The sequence below is a fragment of the Eurosta solidaginis genome, chromosome 2, assembly GCF_040869045.1.
Source record: "Eurosta solidaginis isolate ZX-2024a chromosome 2, ASM4086904v1, whole genome shotgun sequence".
In the NCBI taxonomy this organism is placed as follows: domain Eukaryota; kingdom Metazoa; phylum Arthropoda; class Insecta; order Diptera; family Tephritidae; genus Eurosta; species Eurosta solidaginis.
In genome coordinates this window covers 303,168,843-303,196,834 of record NC_090320.1, presented here as the reverse complement: position 1 = coordinate 303,196,834, position 27,992 = coordinate 303,168,843, and the positions used below count along the sequence as shown (strand labels likewise).

Genomic DNA, 27,992 nt, shown 5'->3' with positions numbered 1-27,992 from the left:
CGAGTCTGGCAGTTGAATTTAACAAAGTCAAGAAAATTCTGGATGCGATCTTTTTTTCTATGCTGTAATTTAATTGCATTACGCGCAAATCGTGAGTCTGCGGAATCTAAAACGATGCGTTTTGGAATTTTCGTGTATATATTATTCGAAATATTTTATTTATCAGAAGGTACGCTTAATGAGAAAAGTGTTGAAAGAAATTAATTGTGAACATGGAGTAATATGCTCTAGGTGGTACAAAATTACTAAGAAATATTGGAAAAGTGATATTAATTTAGCACCAAAAACAATATCAGTAACAGAGAAAAGTCTATACAGTGAAAGCAGATGTAGGAAGTGCGGGTAGGAAGAGGCGACGATCGAACACATTTTGTACTAAGACTCCAGCTATTATGAGTAATACCGATCAAATCTAGAAGCAGCAACTGTCATAAGTCCTAGGAAGCTTCTAGTATTTGCTAGTTATATAACATAGGTCCTGTTTTTTTAGGGCATTTATCAGTTTAGTCTTTGAATGAACTTCTGATAACACATGACAGGCTCATTCAGCCTATGCGGGGTCCTCCCGGATCGGCCAGTTCAACCTAACCAAACCTAAAAATTAAAAGAAAATAAAATATTCGAAGCCGCTGGAAGAATAATAAGGATTTATTGTCACTATAATTTGTACTTAAAATTTTCCATCAATACAAACAGTTGGTTCTTTAGTACATTCGGACCAAAAATTTCCATTTTTGGGTGCACCTCGTCAGATGCTCATCCTGCTATCCTGTTTGTAGTTATTTTCTTGCTTATTTCAATTTTTCTAGTGGTTAAAGCTTCTGCAGTTTCACCGTGTGATTCGCGGTTCGAATCTCAGTGAAACCTTTGATGGCCTTACGAAATTGCCTGATGATGATTATGTGGCGGTTTTAGAAATGGTACCATCGGAATATGCCAGTAAATGTTTCTTTCTTTTCAGTTTCTCTTAAGCCGGTACCATCGCAATATGCCAGTAAATGTTTCTTTCTTTTCATTTTCTCTTAAGCCGGTGTTTAGCTCATGAATTCTTAAATATCAGGTAAATTTGGCATACACGAATAAAGATAAATATCTACAGATGAAAATGGAATTTCCTTAAGAAGTATATGTCCATCCGTTCATCCGTTCATCTGTGAATTAAAATATTATTAGAAAAAAATCACAATTTATGTGAATTGTCATTAGAAAATTTGTGTAAACGGAGAAATCGATCAAGGATCTCGCCCATTTTTTTTGGAAAAATGGAATTTTTCTTTTGAAAATGGTCGTTTGAAAACCAATATGCGTATACAGGTAATCAAAACTCAAGGATTGGAAACGAGTGCTTTCCAACCAACATTATATTGTTACGAATTTTGGGCAATTCCGCTTATTTGAAATCTTCTGCTAACGTTCGAATCGCTAAACTGTTGAATAAGTCACACCAATATTCTGTATTGCAAAATGGGCTTTATGAGATTACTTTGGGAGTAGTACAATTATACTTCACATTTATACTTCACTTCGCAACTGATAGCGTGTTTAAATCAGCTTGCGCTGCTTTTATACTCTCTATTGCCTCGTCAGTATATATCTCCAAAGGCTAGACGTTTCACCTTCTAGAATCTCCTACTTGGTTACCAGCTATATATATGTATATTTGTAGTTTGTGTTTCTCATAGTCACATGCGTGTGTATGTGTGAGTAACTACTTCGGCTGATGACTAAATGTGTGTGTGTGTGAGATATCTCTTCGTCGCCTTCTACAAAAGTTTTGCCAGCTTTAACGTGGACACGTATATAAGATTGGCTGCTTCATTCTTTTGTGTGTTGTTACGTGATTATTTACTAACAGCCTAGTGATGTCAACATTCGCCACAATATGTACATATATGGGAAAATTTTAGAATAGCAACCCCTCCATATAAAAAAGGTGTTCTAGGGTGAAAGAGGGGGATTTCCTGTTCCCAACTATGTATAAATTGCGCTAACCTGTAATTTAAAAGTTATTTGTTATAAAAGTTTGCAAATTTTGCAATATATACATACATTTTCGACCGGGAGAACTCTTTCATTTCATACCCAATTCTACCTCGTACTCGGGGGGTGCTAAACTAAATCGCTGTCAAAATAGGTCCTGCTTACCTCTTGAAATCGGCAGTTGATTACGCTGAGCTGCTGTTTTCAAGTTAATCAGAATCCGATTCCGTTCCGACAACGTTAAATAGTAAAAACATAAAACAATGAAACTAACTTGATTATAACGTGAGTCCTGAAGTACGGAAGAATTGGAAACACATGCTTTTCAACAATCCTACAAGATGGACTCAGGTATTCTTCTTCTTGAACTGCCAGTTACTGTAGTGATCGGAGTCTCAGGCATCAAGTAAATGAACTACCTTAAGTTTTAGGTATAAAAAAAGTTTTAGGTATAAGAAGCTGTAAAAATAAATTGTAACAAAATATTTCTAATAAAAGTGTGCAAAATCATTCAAACACCAAGCCCCTTAAAACTTACTTAGTTCTAAAAACACTGTGACCGTTTCGCTTTATACGATCCGTGATCGAAATCAATTTTTAAAATCGCAATAGCTCTGAAATAGGTAATCGGATTAGGGAAATATTTGAAGTGGTTGCTACCAGTGCTCATTCATTTCATTCATTATTATCATTTTTACGAATCTCTTGAAAGTTTCTGATTTATCGTTTGAGTGAAGTTGTTTTTGTATACGTGATCGTTTAACATGATACGGGTCCTGATATCAAATAAACTGTCTGATAAAAGCTCAAAGCTGAATACACATAGTATAAAGCAGCAAAGCGAAAAATAGCGAAGATAATTTTTATAAAATTTCATTAATTAATCTCGTCTTTTTTTTTTAGAAAGCAACGCTTACTAGTTTTATGCAAACTAACCTCAAAAATAATTTCGAAAAAAATTCAAAAACTAGAGAAAATGTTACGAAAGTTTTGAAACTTTTATTTGGATTTTTCTGATTTTTTTTTGAGTTCGCAGCTTCTTGTGAGCGGCGTCGCCCCTCAGCAGTGGTTTGAAAAACACTGCGAGTGTATTTCTGTCAGGAATAGCTTCTCAGTGAAAATTCAGCTGCCGTTTGGGGTTGGCATAAAACCTCCAATTTGTAGGAAAAATAAAAGATGACCATGACATAAATTGGAAGAAAAACTCGGCCAAAATATTTTCGAAGATAAAATGTGCCAGAATTTTTTGTTTTTTGTTTTTTTGCTAAAATATAAGCGAAAGTATATATAAGGTATGTTCAATATTAACCTTCCCATTTCAATTAACGGGCCATTATATCCTGACAGAAAGAACCATAATTGCTTTGAGAGCCAGCTGCCTCTCAGTAGAAACATTTTGAAATTTCTTTTGCGTAAATTTTGTCATCGACATCGTAACTTTGCATTCTATACTCAGGAGTCATGACGTACTAACATATTTTAGAGCTATCTCTAGTCTATATTGTACACCTCCACCACCATTGTATTTAATTTCTTACCAAAATTAATTTACTTATTGTATATATTTTAGGGTGGGTTAAAGGCCAGACTACTCTCTGAAGACTCGCCTTGACATCACCGAATGATAATTTAGTGACGTTCAATAATGAACCGTTAGTTATACAATTTTATTGTTTGTATTAAGGATCTAATGATTTTACAATTTTTTTCGAAACAATTACAAAAAACTGATTCTTGTTTGTTATTTAAATTGATGCCATGTGGCATATAAGTCGAATTGTACATGAAAATTTCTACAGGCCTAATAAGTCTCAACATCACACGTGATCCGCATCTCCTGTGCATGTGATGGTTCGATGCCTCTGTCAGCATTTTCTATAACGCAATTCAACTCGAAATTTATGGAGAAATCTTTGCCGGAGAGATCACAAATGCTCTGCGTTAACAAACAACTTAAGACACGACCTTTTTCGAAGGTCGCTATTAGTGATGTAACAGAGCTATAATTAGGATTGCGATATTTCTAAGCCGCTGATTGATTCAGACATGCAAGTTCCGACTTCAATTCCGAAAGTATGGAATCGTATGTATAACGTAAGTTGATCAGAAGAAAGGTAATATTTGAAGTATATATACATAGCTTACGCAAGTGTATGCTTGGCTTATATTCTGTAAACACTTTTCTTTTTATTTGGCTTAGCAAAACTATTTCACTATAATTTTCCACTGAGTGAGAAGTTACCGAATAGCAAAAAGTTCTAAAATAAAATAAGTCATATCATATTTATTTTTAGTTATTTTATTCGTCATCATTCTCAAACATGAAACGGTTATTTTGAACCCTGGCCCACTTCCAAATTGGGACGTTCCAATACCCGCAAATTTGTAAGTAGCCCATTTTTAGTATGGAAGTGAGTTTACCGGAACTAGAATCGGAATTTGAAGATTTGCATTGTCGCAACCAGAATGGAAATCCGCAGTGCAAGAGGGCGCAAATAATATGTATATCTAGTTTAATACATATAAAATATAAAAACGATATGATTTATTTTATATTTAGGTCTATACTTCAATCGATGAAAGAAGAAAGTTTCAGTGGAAAAATGTAGAGAAGACATTAGCTAAAAGCATACTCGGTTTAGACAAGTTAAATGAAGAAAAAGAAAAGTTTCCAACTGACAAACAAAAGGCACGGCTACGTAAGCTTCATTCATATGCTTTTACATTAAACGTTATACATCTGATTGCAAACTGTTGGAGGTAAAATTGGATGTCTAAATTAATCAGAAATTTCGACGTGTCGGATCCGAAATCAAAGCTCTGTTACGTCTCTAATGTCTTGTATACACGTTACGAAAGACTGAGGATACGAACTTGCAGCTTTGAAAATGGTGGACAATTTAGACTAGTTGTATGCTGCAGTGATTCCATTCGATATTACCAACCGCTTACCTTTTCATTAGCCTAGATAACAGTGTAGAGGAAAGTGTCTCTATAGGCTTGTAACGTTGATTTCCTTTAAGGCAGAGGTAACGCAGCTTCATTAGATAATTTTCTTCCTATATAGCGAAATACATGATAACGTGGTTTGAACCAAGAATTTAGCTATCGCCCTTGTTACAAAATTTAGATATTTACCTCTGTAAGTTCATTGGAAAATGGTTGGTCAAACACCCTCTTCTTAGATCGGGACAATGGCTCAATACTCCTTACTCAACACATTTGCAGCTGCTCTAGTAATCGTAGGAAACAATGCCCATCTGTTACGATACTGCCTGCGAGGGTGAGGGGAGGTGCAACAATCTAGAAAAACCATAGAATATTTAGGCTCGTAAGTTTGTCTATGCGTACTTTGTCGTAGGAAGGCTAAATTAGTAATAGAAACGAGAAAGTGCTGATTAAAGCACATTTTGCCTGTGTTAATATTTATGGTCACACGAATATTAAAAAGTGCAGGAGGCATATCTACCGAATCCTTTTCTAATAGGATGTGAGTGGTCATACCTCTCCTGACCAGTTTATCAGCTGCAAAGTTGGTACCCATGTGTAAACAGCATTATATACTTGTACAAGAAAAACTTTGTAATTTTCAGGATATCGTATATCATTTTGTTTTTCTTTTATCAATTTTGAGGTTTGAAAAATTATTAGAAAAATATATATTGTACATTGAAGTCGTTGGAATAATTTATTATAATAAAATTCAATACAACGAAAATATAATTTTATAACATCAGGTGTCTGAGGAATCTAAGCTCGTCTCAAATGTCGTCTAGAAAAGAAAATTTTGCGCAAATTTTAAGTGACGCAGGCATTGAATTCTCGCCGACAGCCACTCTTTCGCAACTCAAGCGAATGGCAGCGGATATAATTGGTGCTACAGGTGAGCCAATATCAAAACATACCGATAAGGGTACCGTGCTTGTTGAGAACGTTTCCGAAGATGTGTCTTATGGTAATTATGATGGTGTATCTACTATTGATGTCTCTCCTGTTGGTGTATCTACCGCTGGTACCTCTGCTGTTGGTACTACTGTCGTTGGCGTCTCTGCCGTTGGCTCTTCTGTCATTAGTGCCTCTGCTGTTTATTCTTCTGCCGTTGGTGCCTCTGCCGTTGGTGATTTTACAATTGATGCTTCTACAGTTGGTGCATCTGCCGTTGATAATTTTACAACCGATGTTTCTGCCGTTGGGGTCTCTTTTCCTGACGCTTCTATTTTTGTACCAAAGTCCAGTTCTTTACCTATAGCTGGTGGTAATTCAAGGTCAAATTTTACTGTAGCTGCCGGCATGAACACGAAGGCATTTGGAGATTCCAATATTGCCCGTGATCGTGTGGATGAAGAGTTAATTTATTTAAAAAAAAATTGAAATACTGGCACTAAAAAACCGTTTATATGAAATGGAACAAAATGCAACAACGCCCATGGCATATGCTAGTTATAAAAACAATTTTTGTGACATTGAACATGCATTGACAAGGTTTAGTGGTGGGGGCATTGCATATTCCGTTAGATTTTTTTTGAAAGACTTCGAAGAAGTTATGAATGCAATAAACGCTGATGACCGTTTCCGTTTTTTAAGTTTACGTCGTTCCCTTACTGGTACAGCAAGAGTATTTCTTGCTACAACACCCGCTATGACGTATGATCAGTTACGTAAGCAACTTCTTGAAGAATTCGATAAACCTATTAGTCGTCAAGAGGTGTACAAGATGTTGCGTACAAGGTGTTGGAAGAAGAAAGATGTATCTCTTCATTGCTATATTCTTAGTATGCAAGCGATTGCCAGGCGTTCTGATATTACTGAATCAGAAATCATCGAGTTTATAATAGATGGTTTGGGGAACAATATATCCAACATAAATCTTCTTTTGAGTGCTAAGACAATTCATGAATTGAAAATACTGGTGGCCAGATATGAAAGAAAGTACTTAATTCGTGAAAACGAAGTAATCACTAAGCTACCAATGAAAGATTCCACCAAAATCATAAATAAAGGGGATACGAATATTTGTTTTAATTGCTCACAAACGGGTCATATTAAGCCGAACTGTCCTTATCCACTTAGACTGTCCAAATCCTAAAAAAATGTTAAAGAAGTTGGAGAAACAACAAGTAGCTGCAATTGAAGATGTCAACAATGATGACTTCCTAGGTGCCTTTAACGAAGGGGGTATTTTATTTCAAAATAATAAAACAAAATTTTTTAAAAAATATCTTTCTCTATTAGACACTGGTAGTCCGGTTAATTTATTACGTGAATCTGACGTTCCGATTGAGTTGACAAGAGCAGACATACGTCCAATACAATCCAAGTTTGTTGGAGTTGGAGGAAAAAAATTATTAATTAAAAATAAATTGTTTTTGTTTTTATCGGCCTATTGATAAATCATTCAAGGTTCGAATCGAGCTCAAGGCCAGAACAATAATTTTTTTCTAATGATAATTATTGTTATTTTTTAATTTTTCTAAATTTGAAAAATTTTCTACTTACTATTCCATAAACAAAATACAATTTTTCAAATTTAGAAAAATTAAAAAATAACAATAATTATCATTAGAAAAAAATTATTGTTCTGGCATTGAGCTCGATTCGAACCTTGAATGAATTAAAAATAAATTAAGTTGTTTTGTGAATTTTAGAAATGAAATAAAAATGACTACATTTTATGTACTATCTGATGAATGTTTGCTCATGCCAGTCATTTTAGGACGAGACTTTTTGTCTAAGTTTAATATTTGTTTGAAAAAATTAAAATTAAAGTATACAAAAGAAAACTTAATGCATCTTAGAGGGAAAAATATTGATAAATCATACGGGGTAAAAATACTTATAACTTCAGCAAACACGGATTTCTAAAATCAAATGATAGTCAGGAGCCTACTTTAAATTTGAATCAGCCTTTTGTGAATGAATGTCACATTGAAAATTTAGACGTTAGCAAAGCAAATGACATATTTTGTATAGATGTTTTTTCTGATCTACCTGAACCAGATATAAATCCTAAACTAGAAAAGAAAAAGTTATTAATGCTACAGGATATAATAACAAAATCGTATCTTGATCCAAAAGAAATAAAAGTTCAACCACTTGATTATGAAATGAAAATTCATTTGACGACTGAAACGCCATTTTATTGTACACCGCGGCGGTTGTCTTATGTAGAGAAAGCTGAAGTTCAAAAAACTATTGATGAGTTGATGAAAGATGGAATCATTAGGCCTAGTAACTCGCCATATGCTTCTGCCATAGTTTTAGTGAAAAAGAAAGGAAAAATTCGAATGTGTATAGACTAAAGAGGTTTAAATAAAATAACGGTAAGGGATAATTATCCGTTACCATTAATAGACGATTGTATTGAGTATTTAGAAGGGAAAAAGATATTTACAGTACTAGATTTGAAAAGTGGATCTCATCAAGTCTTTTGTAACGCCAAATGGGCAGTATGAATATTTAAAAATGCCATTTGGAATGAAGAATGCACCAGCCGTATTTCAGAGATTTATAAATACTATTTATAGAGATTTTATTGATTCAAAACAATTAATTATATTTATGGATGACATAATAATAGCTTCGAAAACTTTTGAGCAGCACAAAGAGATATTGGATTCAGTTTTGAAACGAGTTTCTCAGAAAGGACTTAAAGTAAATCTTACCAAATGTAGGTTTGGTTATAGTGAAATTGAATATTTAGGATATCTAGTTAGTGATTCCCATTTAAAAGCAATTAAGCGTTACCCGATACCTAAAAATCAAAAAGAGTTACATTCTTGTATTGGTTTTTTTTCTTTTTTTCGTCGTTTTGTGCCATCATTTTCTCGTATTGTAAGACCATTACAACAACTATTAAAAAAAAATGCAAACTTTAACTTTGACGACCAGTGTATTAATGCATTTGAGGAGTTGAAAACTAAATTGACTGAAAGTCCTGTGCTCGCTATATATAATCCTTTAAAAGAAACAGAATGACATTGTGACGCCAGTTCTCTGGGGTTTGGAGCAGTTCTACTACAACGCCAAGAAGATAGTAAATTTCATCCAGTGTCCTAATTTTCAAAAACTGCTTCCAATGCTGAAAATCGATACCATAGTTTTGAGTTGGAAACGCTAGCCATAATTTATGCTTTAAGAAGATTTAGAGTATACCTTGAAGGTATTCCATTTAAAATTGTAACTGATTGTAATTTTTTAGCAATGACCTTAGGGAAAAAGCAAATAAACGCACGTATAGCAAGATGGGCATTGGAACTTGAAAACTAACTATACCATTCAATATAGGAAAGGTGCATCCATGGGGCATGTTGATGCGTTAAGTAGATGTCAAGTTGCTAGCGTATACATTAGTCAAGCCGAGTTTCAAATACAATTAGCCCAGGAGCGTGACGATTTAATAAAAGAATTGAAAGGACGTTTGGAAAAAGAGGAAATAACAGACTATAAATTATCAGATGGCTTGATTTATAAAGTTAAAGGGGATGGTAAAGATACGCTGTATGTACCTCGGGAAATGGAAGATAATATAATAAGGTTAATACATGAAAAAATTGGACACCAATCCGTAGAAAAAACCTTGACGAAGATATGTTTATATTATTGGTTTCCAAAAATGAAGCAAAAAGTTGAAAAATTTGTACGAAAATGTCTTAAATGTATTATGTATGCAGAGCCAGTATGAGTAAATGAACGAAATTTATATAACATATCTAAAAGTCCTGTGCCATTTGATACAATTCATGTTGACCACTTCGGTCCTCTGCCTTCAATACAATCCAAGCGGAAACATCTGTTAGTTGTGATAGACGCCTTCACAAAATTTGTTAAACTTTATCCGACTAATTCAACAAGTACTCGAGAAGTTAATGCAGCATTGGATAAATATTTCAGTTACTATAGTAGGCCGAGACGTTTAGTAAGCGATAGAGGATCATGTTTTACATCATTGGAATTTGAAAATTATTTATTAAGAAGAAACATATTGCATATAAAAGTAGCAACAGCCTCTCCACAGGCGAATGGGCAGGTAGAATGTGTGAATAGAGTTTTGAAAACGATGCTAGGTAAACTCAGTGATCCTCTTAATCATGCAGATTGGGCAAGCAAACTTCTTCAAGTGGAATATGCTATTAATAATTCAGTTCATTGCAGTACGGGAAACTCTCCCAGTAAACTTTTATTCGGCGTTGAACACAGAGGGGAGATAGTTGACGAGTTCACAGAATACTTTGATGATAAAATAAATGTAAATATACCGCGCAACCTTGAGCAGATTAGAGCCAATGCTTCCGAGGCAATCAAGAAAAAACAAGACTATAATTTTAATTACTTCTATAAAAATAGTATGAGGGCAAAAGAATACAAAGTTGGAGATTTTGTAGTTATAAGAAACGTAGATACGGTTGTGGGAACAAATAAAAAATTGTTACCAAGATTTAAAGGACTCTATATAGTATATAAGGTATTGGAAAATGATAGATATATAGTGCGTGATATAGAAAACTGCCAAAAAACTCAATTACCCTATGATGGAGTTATTGAAGCTAACAAAATGAGGAAATGGCTTGTCAATGATTTTAGTGAGGCCGTTTTTGCTGAAGACTTAAATGAGTAAAGGAAATATGCTGTTACATAATACCTTAGATTTAAAGAAAAAACTTATTTTACATACATGTTAGAAAATAAAAAAATATTAATTGTTTGAAAACTAGCTTTAAGTTATATGACCGAAGTCGGTCTTAATCAGGTTGGCCGAGTTGTAAACAGCATTATATACTTGTACAAGAAAAACTTTGTAATTTTCAGGATATCGTATATCATTTTGTTTTTCTTTTATCAATTTTGAGGTTTGAAAAATTATTAAAAAAATATATATTGTACATTGAAGTCGTTGGAATAATTTATTATAATAAAACTCAATACAACGAAAATATAATTTTATACATGGTATACTTTCATCCCATCCACTATTGGTAGGATAATGGTAAGGGCAGTAGTGACGACGAAAAAGTAGTCGAAGAGAACAAAACCGGGGCTTAATAACCGAAAGGGGCAGCGGCGGAAAATAAAGTGAACACGAATTTATATATAATACAACAAAACATCTTCTTCGGTAATAAAAAAGAAATGTAACAACAAATAACTTCGATTCGCACAAATTTATATATGGGTGATTCCACAAACCACATTTTTCATAACATTTTAGGTGGTAAATTTTTTAATCTTTAATTACACGAGTAATAAACTGTCATTATATTAAATACTTGACTTAATCTGCAATATTAGATGTTGTATTAATGATAACATTTCTGTTTTCGCTTTGTATTTCGATTTTGAAAAGTGTCCATGAGTTTTTGAGTAAAAAATGATATTCAAATCGTTAGGTTGGTACTGCTTTATTGCACACTGGTTTGTGACATGTGAGTATGAATTTTGATCAGCAAGTGTCCCACATATTTCCATGTTAATGTTTTCAGTCTTAAAATAACTAATATCCATTTTTAAACATTGAAGAACTTTTCTTATTGAGCAATTTATTGTCAAAATGTCACAACCGTGGCAGGTTTCAGTATCAAGAACAGAAGTTAATAGCTGTAGCTCGTCCACTTTGGGAATGTTTTTTAGCAATAAAAACTCATTGAAAAATGATTGAAAATATTTGAAAATCGAATATATTTTTTTCAAAATTTTGGGTTAGTAAAACTGAGAGCTCGTGGAGAATCGCCCATATAGACAGAATATCTCAAATTGTGTTGGTAGCTTTGAAATGGGATGAACTGAAGTAAGGAAGAAAACAAATACAATCAGTATAGGCAACCGAGTTAACCTTGGTTCGAATCTCGGTGAAACCCTCGAAAGTATTAGATAATTGCTTGAAGATTATTTCGTGACAGGTTTCGAAATGGTACCATCACAAATGCTTCTTTCCATTCAGTTTTTCCCTAATAAACAAAAGATAATTGAATAAAAATGATGTTAGCTCATGAGTTCTTAAAAAATATCTACTTAATTACATACATCTATTATTTAATAATTTGTTACAAAATTCTTTTTTTTTTATTTTTTACAGGCAAGCCATGCCGAGAAAAGACACGCCCTCACAAAACGCGTTGTGAAGCATTTTATAAATGCACTGAATTGCCTTCCAAACGCCTCGTTTGGGTACCCGAAAAATGTGAATCGGGCTTAGTATACGAACGCCATCTTGGATTATGCGTCTTGCCTGATGACGATTGGGAATGTACCTTAGGAGTTAACGCGCCAAAAAAGGAGAAACTAATAAACCCAGTAAATGAGTACAAAATACATATTACGAAAGCAGCTCAAGCAACGCTAGAAAATAAAAGGAACGACTCAGTTGTACTGAAGGATGACACAAATGAATATGAAATTGAATTGGCCGTCGATGGCACCATAAGCAGTGAAGAGGAAGTTGAACATGAAGATAACAAATTAGAGTCGAGCGGCGATGGTGAATTGGTGGAAGTGGATGGTTTTCTGCAGGCGGAAAATCGTGAAACAGAAGATTGGTACGAGAAACAGGAGGATGCAGAAGTTGCAAATGAAATTCGTCAAGAGGCAGTAAGGAAGAAATCAAAAATCGATCCCAAACTTACAGCGCAACTGCAACGTTTATCGCAATTGATTGATGGGCTGAAAGATCAGTACCAGAAAGATGATGCAGAGCAGACAAACTTGCGACCAGATCAGTTGAATGCTTTTTTGGCGCATTTCAACATACAAAACAAATACAATTTGATCGAACCTACCGTTGAGACGAATTCTATGGACATAAAAAGGATATCAACAACTATAGAGTTACCAGCATCCACAACAACCAGTGGGGAACACGAGACGGCTACTAAAAATAATACAAGCTTGGAAAACCATTCCGATAACAAACTGGAGCCTGAAACAAAAGTTGTGCTCACTAATGCATTACCGAAACATTATGAGCCTACGGGTTATTCGAACTCACATATTGTGGTTAATCGTCCCGAAGGATCTGTGCTATTCCCTTTACCAAACTATGCCATAAATGAAGGATCTTCTCAATATGGTCAAAATACACCGGAAATACCCGATGACACTTTAAAAACAGTTTTAGAGCTATCGAAGCAAATGATTGCCACACAAAATATCCCAAAAATAGTACCGAACCCGAGCTATTATGCGCAACCATTTATACAACCGCTTTTCCTACCAGCTTCCACATTACAAACGCAAGATCAAGCAAGTCCTTTTGCATCCTACTTTAGTCTAAACAATCAGGGACAACTGCAGCAGACCTATCATACAAGTGGTAGTAGAAATCAGTATAATCCATACGCAGGGTCTTATAATAACCTCTCAGCGCAACAACAGCAACTGCATCCCGCCAGCAGTTATAACAAACCCGGTAATACGATAATACACAACAATATAATACCAGTGCATGTGACGTCTACGAGTTCGGGTGAGAAGGAAATTGTCGATAGTTATGGCCAAAGCCTAGGTCTCTTTCCGCCACTTAACACAGATGCTGGCAACTCTTATCATCAGCACTACCACTTGGGCGTTAATAAATACCTCAATAATCTTACTACTGCGAGGCCACAAATTTCTACATCAATCACAAATTACGCTGCACAATATCCCTCACAGTTTCCCACACAGTTAGGTGCTACAACAACGCGCCCAGCTAACTTGCAACCCACAACACCAACGCTGACAGAATATTTTTCGCCCAGCCCACATTTGAATGACAACAACGTCAATAAGCTATTTCAGCCCACAGATCGTTATCCCACCGTGCAATACGATGAACTGCCACATCCCATAAATTTAAGGCATCCGTCGTTGTTCACCCCACAAATCAATACGAATCGTTTGAAAATACGTCCAAATGATCATAAAATTGAAAGCATGGAAATAGAAGCGGATGGAAATGGCGACAATCACGCACATGCCTACTCGCAGACATACACCTACAACTATGACAATGACAAGCTCGACACGAGCGTAAACAATCCATACCAGGAGGCCTCTTATGGTATGAGTGCGAGCAGCAGCAGTATTACCGGCAACAAACACACTTATGTTACACGACCCTCTTCGGTAGCTGCCGCGACACGTCCTTCATATACGAACACCGCTAATAAACTATCGAAACCCTACAACGAGCACACATCCTCCTCTTCTTTTAGCGATGGCACTCAATTGGTTAATGTCGGTGGAAATTTTGTTAGTTTCGACGTCTTCCAAAATACCATACTACCGCTGGTCGGTCAAACGCAATCTATTAACGATCTAAACAATGTGGAGGTAATTACCTGCACTATGGGGGTGCGTCAACCTAACACTACCGATTGCACACGTTACTATGTCTGCAGCAAAAAGGATGGCAAAGTATTATCCTACTCCTGCCCGCCTTACACCGCTTTCAATGCGCAATCGCGTATTTGTGATGCTCATACATATGCGTTGTGCGCTCCAGATGCTCTAATGGGCAGCTACACAGTAATGGAGAATAAACGCTTACAAATGGAAGCTCTGAAAGTGTTACAACATGCCAAACGTCGTCAAGCGCAAGCCATCAAAGCTCAAAATATTGCAAATTTAATACAAAAATATGGCTCTCAAACTCATAGCGCGCAAACCTCGGAGGAGAATACATCACAGGTGCAGGACGACGACAGTAGCGAGAGGGATATGCTGAACGCTTATGTGCAGCAAGCGGCTGCGATGAGTATCTATAGCACAACACCCAAGCCCAATGGGCCGCAATCAGCGAAGAAGCGTAAATATTATTGCAAGGAGGGTGATAAAATTGTGGATCAAACTTCAATATACAGTTATTTTGTTTGTTATAAGAATGCGGAAGGTATGATGAAGGGTCATAAGATGACTTGCACGAAAGGTTTGATTTTTTGTGCGAAAACTTCTCTGTGTACGTTGACAAGTAAATGCACGTAGGCGGAAAAGAACGATTAACTACATATTATAGAGATTTGGGCGGCCGGAAGGTCAGATTTTTATTTGATTTCTTTGTTTTCAGAAGTAAAATACGTTTGCATAATACTGATGATGATGCGCATTATCTGTTTCTGAGCTTTTTTCCTACTATACCGTCAAGAATGAGGCACCCAAAAGAGATTACTTTCGTTGCCTCTTCGAATTGGGAGTACATCAGGTGCAATCTGTGGTAGGTGTAGAGGTCTGGTGCGTGGTCGCCCTTTCCTATACCTATTTTTTCAGGTGCTTTTATTAGCAGACTCGCTGGATAGCTCTACTTCGTTAACCAAGGGTGACCTCATCCGACATCGGGTAGGTTATATCAAGGAGGTGTTGAGCATCTGGTTAACGTAGTACGTGTGCCAGCGAGATTCAAGCAGCCGCTTGCGTTCTCAGTGGTTTGGTCGCCACTAGATTCTGCAAGCTATAGTCGGTGTGTCCATGATATTTAATAGATGGTTCTTCTTCGTTTTGTAGCGAAAAGGAGACTGCGCGAAATTGCTGCGCAGTTTCATCGATTGACCATCCAACACACTCTTTGCGTGAGGAGCTTAATTGAGATCGTCATAACCTCGCCTAATAAATAAACAGGATTAGCCACGGGTAGGTGAGTTTGATAATTGGGTAGGGAAGCTATAAATAGCTCTGGCAACCCCTTGCTTATGTACAGGTGTAATCGATTCCGTGGAACTAACATCCTCAAGCCTTAGAAACGAAGGTTGCTGTTAATTTTCGGTTAATAAATTTTCTTCTTCTCAACACCTTCAAATAAACACACTATTTTTCGCAAGGGAAATTAATGGTGGTTAAAATAACCAAATGTAAGGGGCTATAACCTCCGAAGAGATTTTAGGCCGAGCTTCTCTTCCAATTTGCGTCGTGCTCCTTTTGATGTTTCCTACAAATTGGCGGGACGGGACCTACTTGTTTTATGCCGACTCCGAACGGCATCTGCAAGGCAGTCGAGTTTTCACTGAGAGCTTTTCATGGCCGAAATACACTCGGAGGGGTCTTCCCGTTTAGTAAAAATTTCTTCTAATTGAAAAAACTTGTTTCTAAAATTTTGATGTTGCTTTGCCTGGGGCGTGAACCCAGGATCTTCGGTGTGGATGGCGGAGCACGCTACCATCACACCACGGCGGCCGCCTAGTGGTAGGTACTTTAGTAATATATCTGTTATAGAATACTGAAGTTTACTTAAGCACATTTACATGAGCCGATTTTCATACATTCAACCAAAACGAAGGCCTTCTTCATTTTCAAATATCGATTTATGTTAAATATGAATGCAAAATTATTTTCGGCCGTCGTCATCATTCAAATATCCCACTGTTCGTGAAACGGAAGTATGGAGAAGAGCTGATAGTCATCACAAATATCAGTAGTTCGAAAACCTTTCTGCACAAATAATTTTTAAGAGCTTTAACTTCAATATAGTCAAATTAGAAGAAAACGAATTTTTAGAGTATAAGTGTTTTTAATTTTTTTCTTTTTTAATCATAAGTAATTTTTACTATAAAAATAGTGTTAGTTTTAACATTACCTTATATGAAAGTAACATGGGAAACGTCGAGTTTCTGACCGGAGAAAGCGAAATAATTAATTGCAAAATTTACTTGTTGTATGTATATAAATTAATTTAATGGTGTATTTCGTAAGTTTTTTGTTACTTATTTATTAGTTGATATAATAAAACCAAACAAGCTCTATACGATAATATTTTCGAAGATAAATAGACTTAAAAAATTACTTATATAGACCTACATAAATACATACATATGTATATGTACCTATGTTCAAATAAAATATTTTTAAAAACAAGAAATAATAATATGAAGCAATCAACTAAAAAGAAATTTCTTTTAATGCATTTAAGTATGTTGATTTAGCATGTAAAATTGCTTTCCCTTTTTATAATTTTAACTGACCCAATGAACTGTCAAACTAGTTTATAACGCTGGCCAAATGAAAAAATTAAGCATTGACCCTAAGTACACTACAATAATAATAAACATGAATACTACATGCATACAGTGTATATTATATGAACTTAAAACAAAAATTAATACAGTTTTTGTTGCTCTTTTACTTGTTGTATTTAGCGCTTCGTAAGTGTAGACATCGCGTTACGTTTGTGACGCATTATTCCCAGTCGGGTTTATTGCCATGTAGAAAGAGCGATAAACCACAAAGCCACAAATAAATTAAACGATAACTTTTAAGCAATTAAGTCCCATAAGAAATTAGAAAACAAACAAAATATTAGCAATAAAAAAGAGCAACTGGTTTTTCGACTGTGAACTGTTTTTTTTTTTTTTTGTAAATTTCACTTTTTTTTATCAATTACGCAAATCATATTTGTAATTTTAATTCGAACTAATTACGAATTCTTGGAATTCTTGGAAGTAATCGTAATACTTTAATGTATTTCCATCCCTAAAAATCCATTGTTCTTTCCATGTTTTACAGTTGAATTCATGATGAATTACTAAAATATGTCAGGGGATATAATAGCATTCGGCGTACCAGAAGGTGCTAATGCGATCGAGCCGGATTCATATATTCTAAATTGCAATCCGTAACTGTAACATTCCTCTTATCTTAGTGGTTAAAATTTTTTGTAAATATATTTAGAAATCCATTGTTTTATCAAAGTTTTTACTAAATAAGGTGTAATACGACAGGAATGACAAAAACATTTCTCGAAAGTCTTCAGTAGCGTTGCGCAAGCGAAAATCCTTGTTGGATATGACGTGAATACAAATGTTTTGTTTTAACAAAGACCTGAACAAATTAAACATACATAAATAATGGAAACATCAACTTTATGAACGTAATACTTTAGCACGGTCCTACTTATGGAAGCCAACGATACCCAAATGATGAATCTCTGTAAATCCAATAAAGGCCCATTGATATTCACTTACGGGTTTATGTGAAAAAAAGTACTAAAACTACCATATTTTACTACTGAAAATGCAAAAAAAAAACACTTCTTCGGGGACAACATTGGTGAAAAATTTTCAGATAGCCGAATTACAGAACAAAGAAGAATTCTAGCCTTTGTTATATCGTGTCGGTTGCTGATGGCGTTGATTAAATCACTGCTGCCACTTCATTCTCTCTTTTCTCCTTCGTTTGTAAATATAACTCACCTCGTTTGGTATATGTTTCCTGGTTTTCTTCGTCGTGAATTGATCGTATTAGCCTATTCAAACTATAGTCACGCATGTCGTAGTTAAATAGGACACCATTCGGACTCACTTTTGCCGTTCCATTTAGCTGTGAATTTAGACTCCATTGTACAGAGGGTAATATAGAGTCCCACTCTTTTGTAGTTTTCATCATAGTGTGTATGGCTGGCAATACGGTCTTGTTTACACGTTCGGCTTGACCATTTTCTCGCGGAGTCCGTACTGCAATCTTAATATGTCGAATACCATATGTTTGTAAGAACGTCTCGAAATCTTTTGAAGTGAGTGCTGTAACACGATCCGTAGTTATCTGAACTGGTTGACCAAACGTCGACATCACTTCTTGTAGCATGCCAATAACGAGCTGATTTTGAATTTCGCACCGCCTCCATAATTGTATATTTTGAAAACGCACATACAAAAAAAATTATATGCTGATTCCCTTTCTTGTTCTTGGGAAATGGTCCATATGTATAGATCGAAACGATATTGGCGTTATCTCTGTGAGATGCATTTGCCCTCGGGTCTGCCTCCTCGTACTTTTTATATGCAACCGTCTGACATTCGCTTGGTGGTAAACTAGGTGATCTGGTCATACAGTCTACACGCTGCAGTTTATGACCCTGTCGATGAATCGTTTGAAGAAGTGGTGTTGTAGCTTTCGTTGTAACAATAGATAGCATTGCAATCAGTTACTACTGTGAATGCTTTTCGCAAAAGATACATACGGAAGCGTGTTAACGTTTCAACTATCGCTAATACTTCGAACTCGTGACTCGGAAATCTTGACTCAGGCTCACTACATTGCCTACTATAAAAAAAAAATGGTTTTATACCTTCATCTCCATATTGGAATAAAATTCCAGAAAGGCCCACGTTACTAGCATCAGTGTGTACCTCGTTCTGCTTATGAGGATCGTATAACGCCAACACTGGCTTGCTTGACATAGCACCCTTCAACTGACTGATCAAAAGGTTGTTGCTGTGAAGAACCCCACTCAAAACCGCCATCCTTCTTTAACAACATAGTGAGTGGAATTGCGATATGACTTTAGCCTTCAACAAATTTGCGGAAGAAACCTGTTAATCCAAGAAATTGTCTTACCTGTATAACAGTTGTCGGCTGAGGAAACTCTTCAACACATATATTCTTCTTTTTCCCCGGAGCTATACCTGCTTTAGACACCTCGTGACCCAAGAAAATTACATCGTTCGCCAAGAATTGGCAATTTGAAGGTCGTAACATCTTGCTTAATCGCTTTCAACACCTCTCGTAAAACTATTATTCCTTCCTCGAACGACGGGGTAGCTATGATCACTTCATCCACATAACTGTCACGTATATTGTCTCTGTGCTTCAATGACGACATTACTCGTTCTTTCTTGAAATACCATCGGTGAATTTACTAACCCAAAAGGCATCACATAGTGTTCATACAATCCCTATGCGTCAGATACGCTGTAAGCTTCTTACAATCTTCTTGAATCGGGACTTGATAATATCCGCTAGTCATATCGAAAGTTGTAAAAAATTGTCCGCCACTTAACTTAGCCAATTTCTCCTCAACCACTGGCATGGGAAAATGTTTCCTTACAGTAACTGAATTTAATGCACGGTAGTCTACGAACATCCTGCTCTCCCCGTTGGTCTTTGCTGCCATCACTACAGACGCGGCGTGTAGAGAAGAACTGCGCCGAATAATATTATTGTATAGGAGTAGTAACACGTATGTCCATTAATGTAGTTTTGGATCTTCCCAGAGTAGATATGCCTTCTGCAAAACATTCGTCACAATCATTTAAAAATTTGAGTACCTCCTGCTGTTGCTTCTGAACTAAATTCTTGTTTACATTGAACTGTATTCCGCTTTTAATTTCCAATACTAATGATCCAGAATCAATTATCAAACGACGATTTTGACCGCATAGCACATCCCTTCCTAGCAAAAAGTCATAATTGAGCATGTTATCTAGTACCTCATACAATTTGGCACTGATAACCTGGTCTGCAAATTTAATCTTAGTATTTACAACATAAGTAATATCAACTATAGAGCCACCAAAACCTTTCAATCGTTGATACGTTGGCATTCGATTTGCACTAAACCACACCCCTGACTTCTTTATAAGTGAATGATCACTACCAGTATCTATAAGGGCTTGGTACTTCCGTCCTTCACACTCGACCTCTTCGACAATTGACGGAACCATTTTTTGTATATTTTCATTTCCACCTATCTTTGCAACAGTATGTTTAGATTCTGCTGAACACTTTTTTGCGTCGTGCCCGACTTTTGAACACTTAGTACATCGCTGCTTATTTTGAGGTTGCGGGCATTTCGCTGCCACATGACCATATACATTACAATTATAACATTTCACCTGTTTCTCTTTAGTGTCGACTGTTACCAGGCTGTGCTCCGATGAACTCCCATATAGTATGTTACGCTGTCCCCTTCTTTCTGCCGTTGACCGTAAACTTTCAAGAGATTGTCTCAACTCATTGCTGGTTCGTAAACTCATCGCTAATAGCGTTATAGTAAGCCCATTATCGTTTAAACCGTCGATGGTGTATGAGTTTATTGATTGCTCATCAACATCCCCTTGCCTTCCAATAGTCAGCATTATATAATAATACTCAATAAAGGACTCACTTGGCTTACGTCGCCGTGCTGATAACTCCCGATGAACATCAGCTGAGGTCAATGCATATGGAAAATCACGTAACAACATTTGGAGCAAATCTGGTCTAAGCTGGATGAAAAGAGATCGCAATCGGTGATACTGTTAAACCGTATATCTATGAGCCTACTAGTGGGCCTTCTCACAGGTCACTGTCTCATGGGCGCTCATGGTGCTTATATGGGCCTACAAACAAATTACTTCTGCCGAAACTGTAGGGACGAGATATAAAGCGTAGAGCACTATCTGTGCCACTGTCCCGCACTGTCAGAAACTAGGTACCGATGCCTCCACAGACACTCCTTCCAGGGTCTTGCGGAGCTTGAATCTGCACACACGACATCTTCCGTTTCATCAGGCAAACGTGCTGGTTTAGCCTCACTGAGGTCTAAACATTCTTCGGAAGTAGGGAAATAGGTAATAGGGGCCCCCCGCGTGGTAGCACAACAGGTCACAACGGCCTACGTGAGTCTCCGCTTGGACAGCGGAGGCAGCAACTTCAACCTAACCTAACCTTTGTAACTGCTAAAATTTTACCACAAACTGATGCGCTACCACTTCCTGAACATTCTGAGTATGCATTTCATGCGTTGATAAATTACGCTGCGATAAAGGATCAGAAATTCGTCCACTTTCCTGTGCACTTGCCATTTCTACCGAATCGACTCCATCGTTGCTTAGCGCTGCTGGCTTAATTGCAGCTTCAATAGCCTTCACCGAATTTTCCAAACTGCATACTAACTCCTGTAGCTGATTTAATTGCTACTCCCATGACTCCGCTGAAGAAATCTCCTCAATCTCTACCCCATCTGAACCCAACACTTCCAACAAAGCCGCAACTTTATGTGTTTTAGTACCACTAATCGCGATATCGTTTTGAGGAAATAGTGCGTTTAATTAAGCTACATTTAAGCTGGATAATTTCACCATCATACTATACCGTTTACGTTGTATAAATGTTTAATGTGCGTTGCGTGCAAAATGTTTGAAACTCACGAATTATTCTTTTGAATACGCTGAATGTTCTCTGTCACGGTGAGCTTCGTCCAACGTATTGCCAGATGATTGCTGTTGGTTTTGCAACGCCGTTGATCGTTTTTGCCTGAATATACTTTCGTTGTACAATCGTAGCCGTTTTATACGTTACACGTTAACCATTAACCGTTTTTCTTTAATAATACTTTTTCACGAGCGTTCGAACCACTTTTGATTCTGTCAAGGATGAACGCCGATCATTTTATAAAAATTATTTATTGAAATCAGTAAATTCGCTTGAACATTAAAATCGAAATTCCATTAAACTGAAAAATTATGACAAAACCTAAATTCATATTTCGTAGTCTACTTCATAGCCAGTGATACAGTATTTTATCAAATCCTGTGACACAGTATCTTACATGTATATTTATCCCTTTCAGATACATGGGCAAACTACTTGCGCGATTTTAAAAATTTTTGGTTATAGTTATTCCTGTTTGTGTGCGCCAAAAATGGAAATACATAACTCATTTTAGAAATTAATCCCATGTGTTTCCTACCTTTTAAGGACTCGCTCAATTGATGCATGTGGGCCCATTTTGCATTAAAAAAACGTGATTATTCGACATTGCTGATTTCCGAAAAGTATTTATTTGTCAAAGTGATATTCTTTGAAACAATTTTTAGGCTTGGAGAAGCACAAAAAAAAGAACGTTATATTTTTCACATCTAGTGCGTGTACGTGATGAATACCCTTTACGACGACACATTTTTGCGGAATTTAAGTCATCCTCGCATGCCCAATGATGAAATCCATCTTGACGTTTTTCATAACAATGATGCTCTGCAGGGCGACTCCTCTTTGGAGGCAAAACTTCTTCCTCATTTTCGGTATCTGATACAGAAAATAATTCCATGAAGGAGTTTGAATTTTACGACAGTCTTGGCGATACTCCAGCCATGCGTTACAACAAGCCAAATCAATAAAATGAATTATGACTTTTAGTGAGCACTTCCTCGATATACCTCCATTAGTTGGTCTCTAACAACGCTTGGGCATGCAACTTGTATACATTTTTTTTTTTTTTCTTTTTTGCACCATCGCTTAAAACGCAGCTGGACTACATCCAAATGCAGAAGACGCTAATAATACAGATTTAGAATCCTTCCATTGCACGATAGCATGTTTATCATCAGGACTACAGAATTCCTCCATGTCTCCATTTTCATTGTTCTTTCTTCAGTCATAGTGATACTCTTAACTCTATTTTCCATAATCGTTCCCTTCGCGAAAAGTCGATCTAAAAGAGGCAGAGTTGTAAAATACCTATCAAAAAATACTTTGGAAACTTTAGGAAGAGTTTTAGTAAGTCGCAAAACAAATACTTGTCCAAGTCCTATATTTTCTTCTGTAACTGACGTGGCTTTGCCTTGATATTGTAACGAATTTTGGGAAATTCCGCTTATTTGAAACCTTCTGCTAACGTTTGAATCGCTAAACTCTTGTACAATTATACTTCACAATTATACGTCACAACCAATATCGTGTTTAAATCAAAACTGATTACTGGTTACTAAGCTTGCGCTGGTTTTATACTCTCCGTTGCCTTGTCCGTATATTTCTCCAAAGGTCTAGACGTTTCCCCTTCTAGAACTTTTTGTATCTCCTGCTTAGTTACCAGCTATATACGTGTGTATGTGTGAGTTACTACTTCGGCTGATGACTACATCTGTGTATGTGAGAGTTCTCTTTGTCGAGCTGCTGGTTATGTGTGTACATGTACTTCTCATCGCCTTCCATGCATGTATGTAAATGATGAATAAATTGATGTGTTCACGAACACAAGAGTGGCAACTTGCTCTGTTAGCCACGAAGTATTCGAACCCGAAGGGAAATTTAACACTACTTTGAATAGATCTTTTTAAGTTTTTACAAACCCGATTACCGGTTTCGGCTCCTTTAATATTTTCTTTCGGTATCATTCCTTTGTTATTTAATGAACCATTAGGCGTTGTGAACTACAAGCACTAGAAGCTACTAAATGCCTATGCACACATTAAATTGGTCGTGTGACTTATTAGCCGCTCGTGCCTTTGAAGCTTCAATACAAAAGTAAGCCAAATTTGTTGAGTTAAATGTGCGATCACGCTCAGTGAAAACTATTTAAAAAAGGTTTGCCAACAAATCGCGATTCTATAAATAAACCGATTTATCGAAATTTATATGACAACTAAATAATTTATGTTTGTTATGTTTTTGTTATGTTGCAGCATATAATAATATGCTATATCAGTTAATGAATTTTCAACTTGACGTAGATTGGCAACATATTTGCCTTACAATTACCAAATTAAATAGCTTTAATAAATAAAATCTACTTTGCACTTTCACGCCAGAAGTTAGCGTTAGTTATTTAAAAAAAAAAAAATAATGGGCACGTGCCAACATAATTTCATAGTTTGATAGACAAACTCGTACATATTAGCCACCATCCAGTGAGTTTTCTAGCTCCGTATCACGGTCAGTTCTCACGGGAATGCTCTGGATCATTGGGAGACTTGAGAAGCAGAGGTCGTGATATATTTGTACATATGAGTTGTGATAGGCAGATGTCGGTGTTGTATTTCATTTAACACATACGACTAAAGCCAAGCAACGCCATATATTTTTGAAAAAAGGAGGTCCATTAAAGGCAGCGCTGCCAAACTAAAGATAAGAAATTAACAAATTATCTGGACCACAAATTGAACAAGACTGACTTCTATGTGGATTTATCTGGATCAAATCATTGTTGTTGCATTTACATGCAAAATTATTTATCTGTCTTTGCGACGGGATGTTGGCTATTTTGTCAAACGTATGGATCATTCTAAGTTCTTCCTGTGGCTGAGAAAATTCCCAGATTTTTAAACTGTTTAAAGCTTTACATTATCGGCCGACTACTAAAACACGTTCAAATATTTCGGGTGAGGTATCAAAAGACATATTTTGACCTTGTTATCAATAATACTTAAGCTGAAATTAGAATTTTTGCGTCGACCAGAAAATATTTTCAACAAACGAAAAAATAACCCGATTTCGCTAATTTTTTCAGAAAACAGTTATCGTCAATAAAGTTTTGTTTCTTTCCTATTTCGCTATGATTGTTGAAAAAGTTCTAACATTTTTGAACAAGCTGGGCAATTTTTTTTAAATTTTTGTTTTTTTTTTTGGCTCAATCGATATCCTTTTCGAAACTAATATATTAAGTATTCATGAGCTTAACACCGGCTTATAATAATTGAATTTCAATTATTATGTTTTCTAAGAGAAACTGAAAAGAAAGAAACATTTACTGGCATCTTGCGATGGACCCATTTCGAAAACCGCCAACGTAATCATCATCAGGCAATTTTGTAATGTTATCAAAGGTTTCACCGGGATTCGAACCGTGAATCACATGGTGAAACTGCAGTAGCCTTTAACCACTAGGCCATCCTGCTGGTATTTGTTTTCATGCTTAATTCTGTTTTTCTCATTTCTACACTAACAACACAATTGAGACATTTTGTCTCTATATTGATTTGTGTGCCATGTAGATTTGTTTTTGTAAAGTTCTTCTTCGTTGCGAATGAGAAGCTTTGTAAACTCGGGCTCAGTTGTCAGTACATATAATTACTTCTTGGACGCCTAATTTAAAAACAAATTTTACTTTCAAATGTTATGACCTAACACCCAGTTTTTGAGAAAAAAATTAATCGCGTGTTTGCTTTCTTTACATTTTCACTTGAGCTTTACTTTTAAGATTTAAATAATACAAGCGACAGTTTTCGCCCTCGTGGCTAAGATCTGTTAGGTGGCAGATGTGGAGGGCAGGTAAAGCTTTAAATATCTAAAATACTTTCTTTTTCACTTCCGGCGATGGCGACGTAATAGAATAAAAAGATATTTTGTAACTTAATAAATGCCATAAGAGTTATTATTGTATGAATATTTATGTGTATTTAATTATCGAGACTTGCTCATATTGCTTTATACAACTGTTCTGTTATTGATATTAGAGAAAAAATTGCAAAGCTTACAAACGGCGATGGTTACTAGGACATGTTTCTGAATTTCACTTCTTCATCAGCTAGCTTCTCGGGAGCTGAGTATTGAACTCGAATCTCCAACATTCATATCAGTGTTCCCCCTGTGGGTTAGGGGTTAGAATATGCCCACGATAGGTATACCGGTCGTAGAATCCGATGATAATGCCATGGCTAACCAATCCATGAGTAAGGGAAATCCATGAAAGGGAACACAGTGGACGCTGTTTAATCCTAATGGTGTGCAATTTTTAGGCTAACGGCGGAAGCACTGCAAATAGAAAAAGCAGTGCCGTAAAAATCCATTGTTACTAAGCTTTTAAGCGCGCCAAAAAAATTCCACACCATTAGGATTAAACAGCATATAGATTAGTATGTACCTAAAATGGTGAATAAAAAGGAAAAGCAACAAAGGCAATACTCAGAGACCAATTGCAAAGCGAGCAAGCAAGTACGAGAAAGCGACCTCGGTACCACTTTCGCATTACTTCAGGGTAGCGTTCCATATTTCTCATTTTTAAGAGCCTACTGTTGTCCTGCGTCCAGGTTCCCGCTATTTGCTCTGAGTATCGATTTAATCGCCACTTTTTCGCATGCGCATTTCTCTGCGCTCCCTCTCAGCATCCATCAGGCGAGTCATGACTATAAATGCCATTTTGCTCACTGCAGTCCAGCACTCTTTCGTGTTGCACATTTGTGATACCAAATTTCTCATGGTAGGTTCCTCCCCAAAAACTCTATGCAAGACGAGTTTTTCCTTGTGGAAACGGGGGCAGTGGAACATGACGTGTTCTGCGTTTTCTACTTCCGTGGTACACATTGGGCAAAGAGGATCTTCCTCTATCCTACGCTTTTATAAATAATCTTTGAATCCGGCATGTCAACTCAGTATCTGCGTGAGATGGTAGTTCAGTTCGCCGTGCTTCCGCTCATTCCATTGAGCTATGGTCCAAACTAGTGTGAAGGTCCAACGGCCTTTACTTGAGGCCTCCCACCGTTCTTGCCACTTAGCTATTGTTTGTATCCTTGCTCTTTTCTTGGCTTTTTCAGATGGGTGCTCGATATTAGTGTAATACAGATGGTCATTTCGCTTGCCAGTAAGCAGTGGACTTACTGGGTTAGAACCAGGGTCGCGTCGTCGGGCACCGTCCGATAAGCACTTGCTATTCTTAAAGCTGCAAGTCAGTATGCTGCTAATATATCTTTTCGATGGGTCCGTTTAGATCCATTGCACACTGGTGCTGCGTCCGGTATTATTGAGCTGGTTACTGTGAACAACAGCTGATGTGTAGCCTCGCTCCGACCACCAATGTTAGACATTATTCGCATAAGTGCTCCATTAACTTTGGTAACTTTCTCTCCCACCGCTCTGAAGTATTCTTTGAAACTTAGAGTCCACGTGCGCTCCTAAGTATTTTAGAGAATCCTTTGAATTGATTTGATGATCTTCGACAGTTAAGACTAACTCATTCGCCGACCGTTTGGAGCTTTCTAATACCACTTCCGTCTTTTGGCTAGCCAACTACAGTCCCGTATTGGTCAGCCATTCCTTTATTCTTCCTACATACATACATACATAATGCTTGAAGCAGGTCCAGTTTCTTGGCCACTACTACCACCACAATATCATCAGCATATCCCACAATTTGGATGTTTTCTGGTAGATCAATATTTAGCACCCCGTCATACATTACATTCCAAACGATGGGCCGAGAACAGATCCCTGTGGGACACCTCCAGTGATTTTGTACTCTTTTGCTTCTAGGTCCGTGTCAAAAAGAAGTACGCTGTCTTTGAGATAGCTACCTATTATTCTGCGTAAGTAAGATGGTGTGCCGAAGCTTCGCAGCGCCGCCATTATCTGCAACCAGTTCGCAGTGTTAAAAAAATTCTTGATGTCCAACGTAATCAGTGCACAGAACTTCCTTTTATTTTAGCCTCCAGAGATAGCTTCTCTACCTATATTGACGACTGTTTGCATTGCATCTACAGTGGATCTTGATTTGCGAAATCCATATTGATTATTCGATAAGCCACCTGGGCTTTCTAGAGTTAGCTGTAGGCGCTCGCTAATTATACGCTCGAAAATCGTTCCTA

The 27,992-nt window shown here is 36.7% G+C and overlaps 3 protein-coding genes across 3 annotated transcripts in view; 1 reads left to right on the top strand and 2 right to left on the bottom strand.

The window, feature by feature from the left end:
• The first annotated feature begins 3 nt into the window (after window positions 1-3).
• On the top strand, window positions 4-16,727 carry LOC137241335 (uncharacterized). The gene is made up of 2 exons (XM_067768829.1): window positions 4-169; window positions 12,050-16,727. Exons 1-2 carry the CDS (start codon window positions 43-45, stop codon window positions 14,932-14,934), a joined length of 3,012 nt encoding a protein of 1,003 aa, XP_067624930.1. The 5' UTR covers window positions 4-42; the 3' UTR covers window positions 14,935-16,727.
• Window positions 4,947-27,992, bottom strand: part of LOC137241336 (apoptosis-resistant E3 ubiquitin protein ligase 1) — a 236,233-nt gene continuing 213,187 nt past the window's right edge. Inside the window, exons 9-10 of the transcript XR_010949966.1 lie at window positions 5,119-5,283; window positions 4,947-5,039 (exon numbers count right to left, since the gene is read on the bottom strand). The gene's annotated coding sequence lies outside the window, so the exon portion shown is untranslated. The remainder of the gene's footprint in view (window positions 5,040-5,118; window positions 5,284-27,992) is intronic.
• Window positions 16,634-27,992, bottom strand: part of LOC137241337 (uncharacterized) — a 30,812-nt gene continuing 19,453 nt past the window's right edge. Inside the window, exon 2 of the mRNA XM_067768837.1 lies at window positions 16,634-23,128. Coding sequence (XP_067624938.1) covers window positions 19,872-20,900 — 1,029 coding nt within the window. The 5' untranslated portion in view covers window positions 20,901-23,128 and the 3' untranslated portion in view covers window positions 16,634-19,871. The remainder of the gene's footprint in view (window positions 23,129-27,992) is intronic.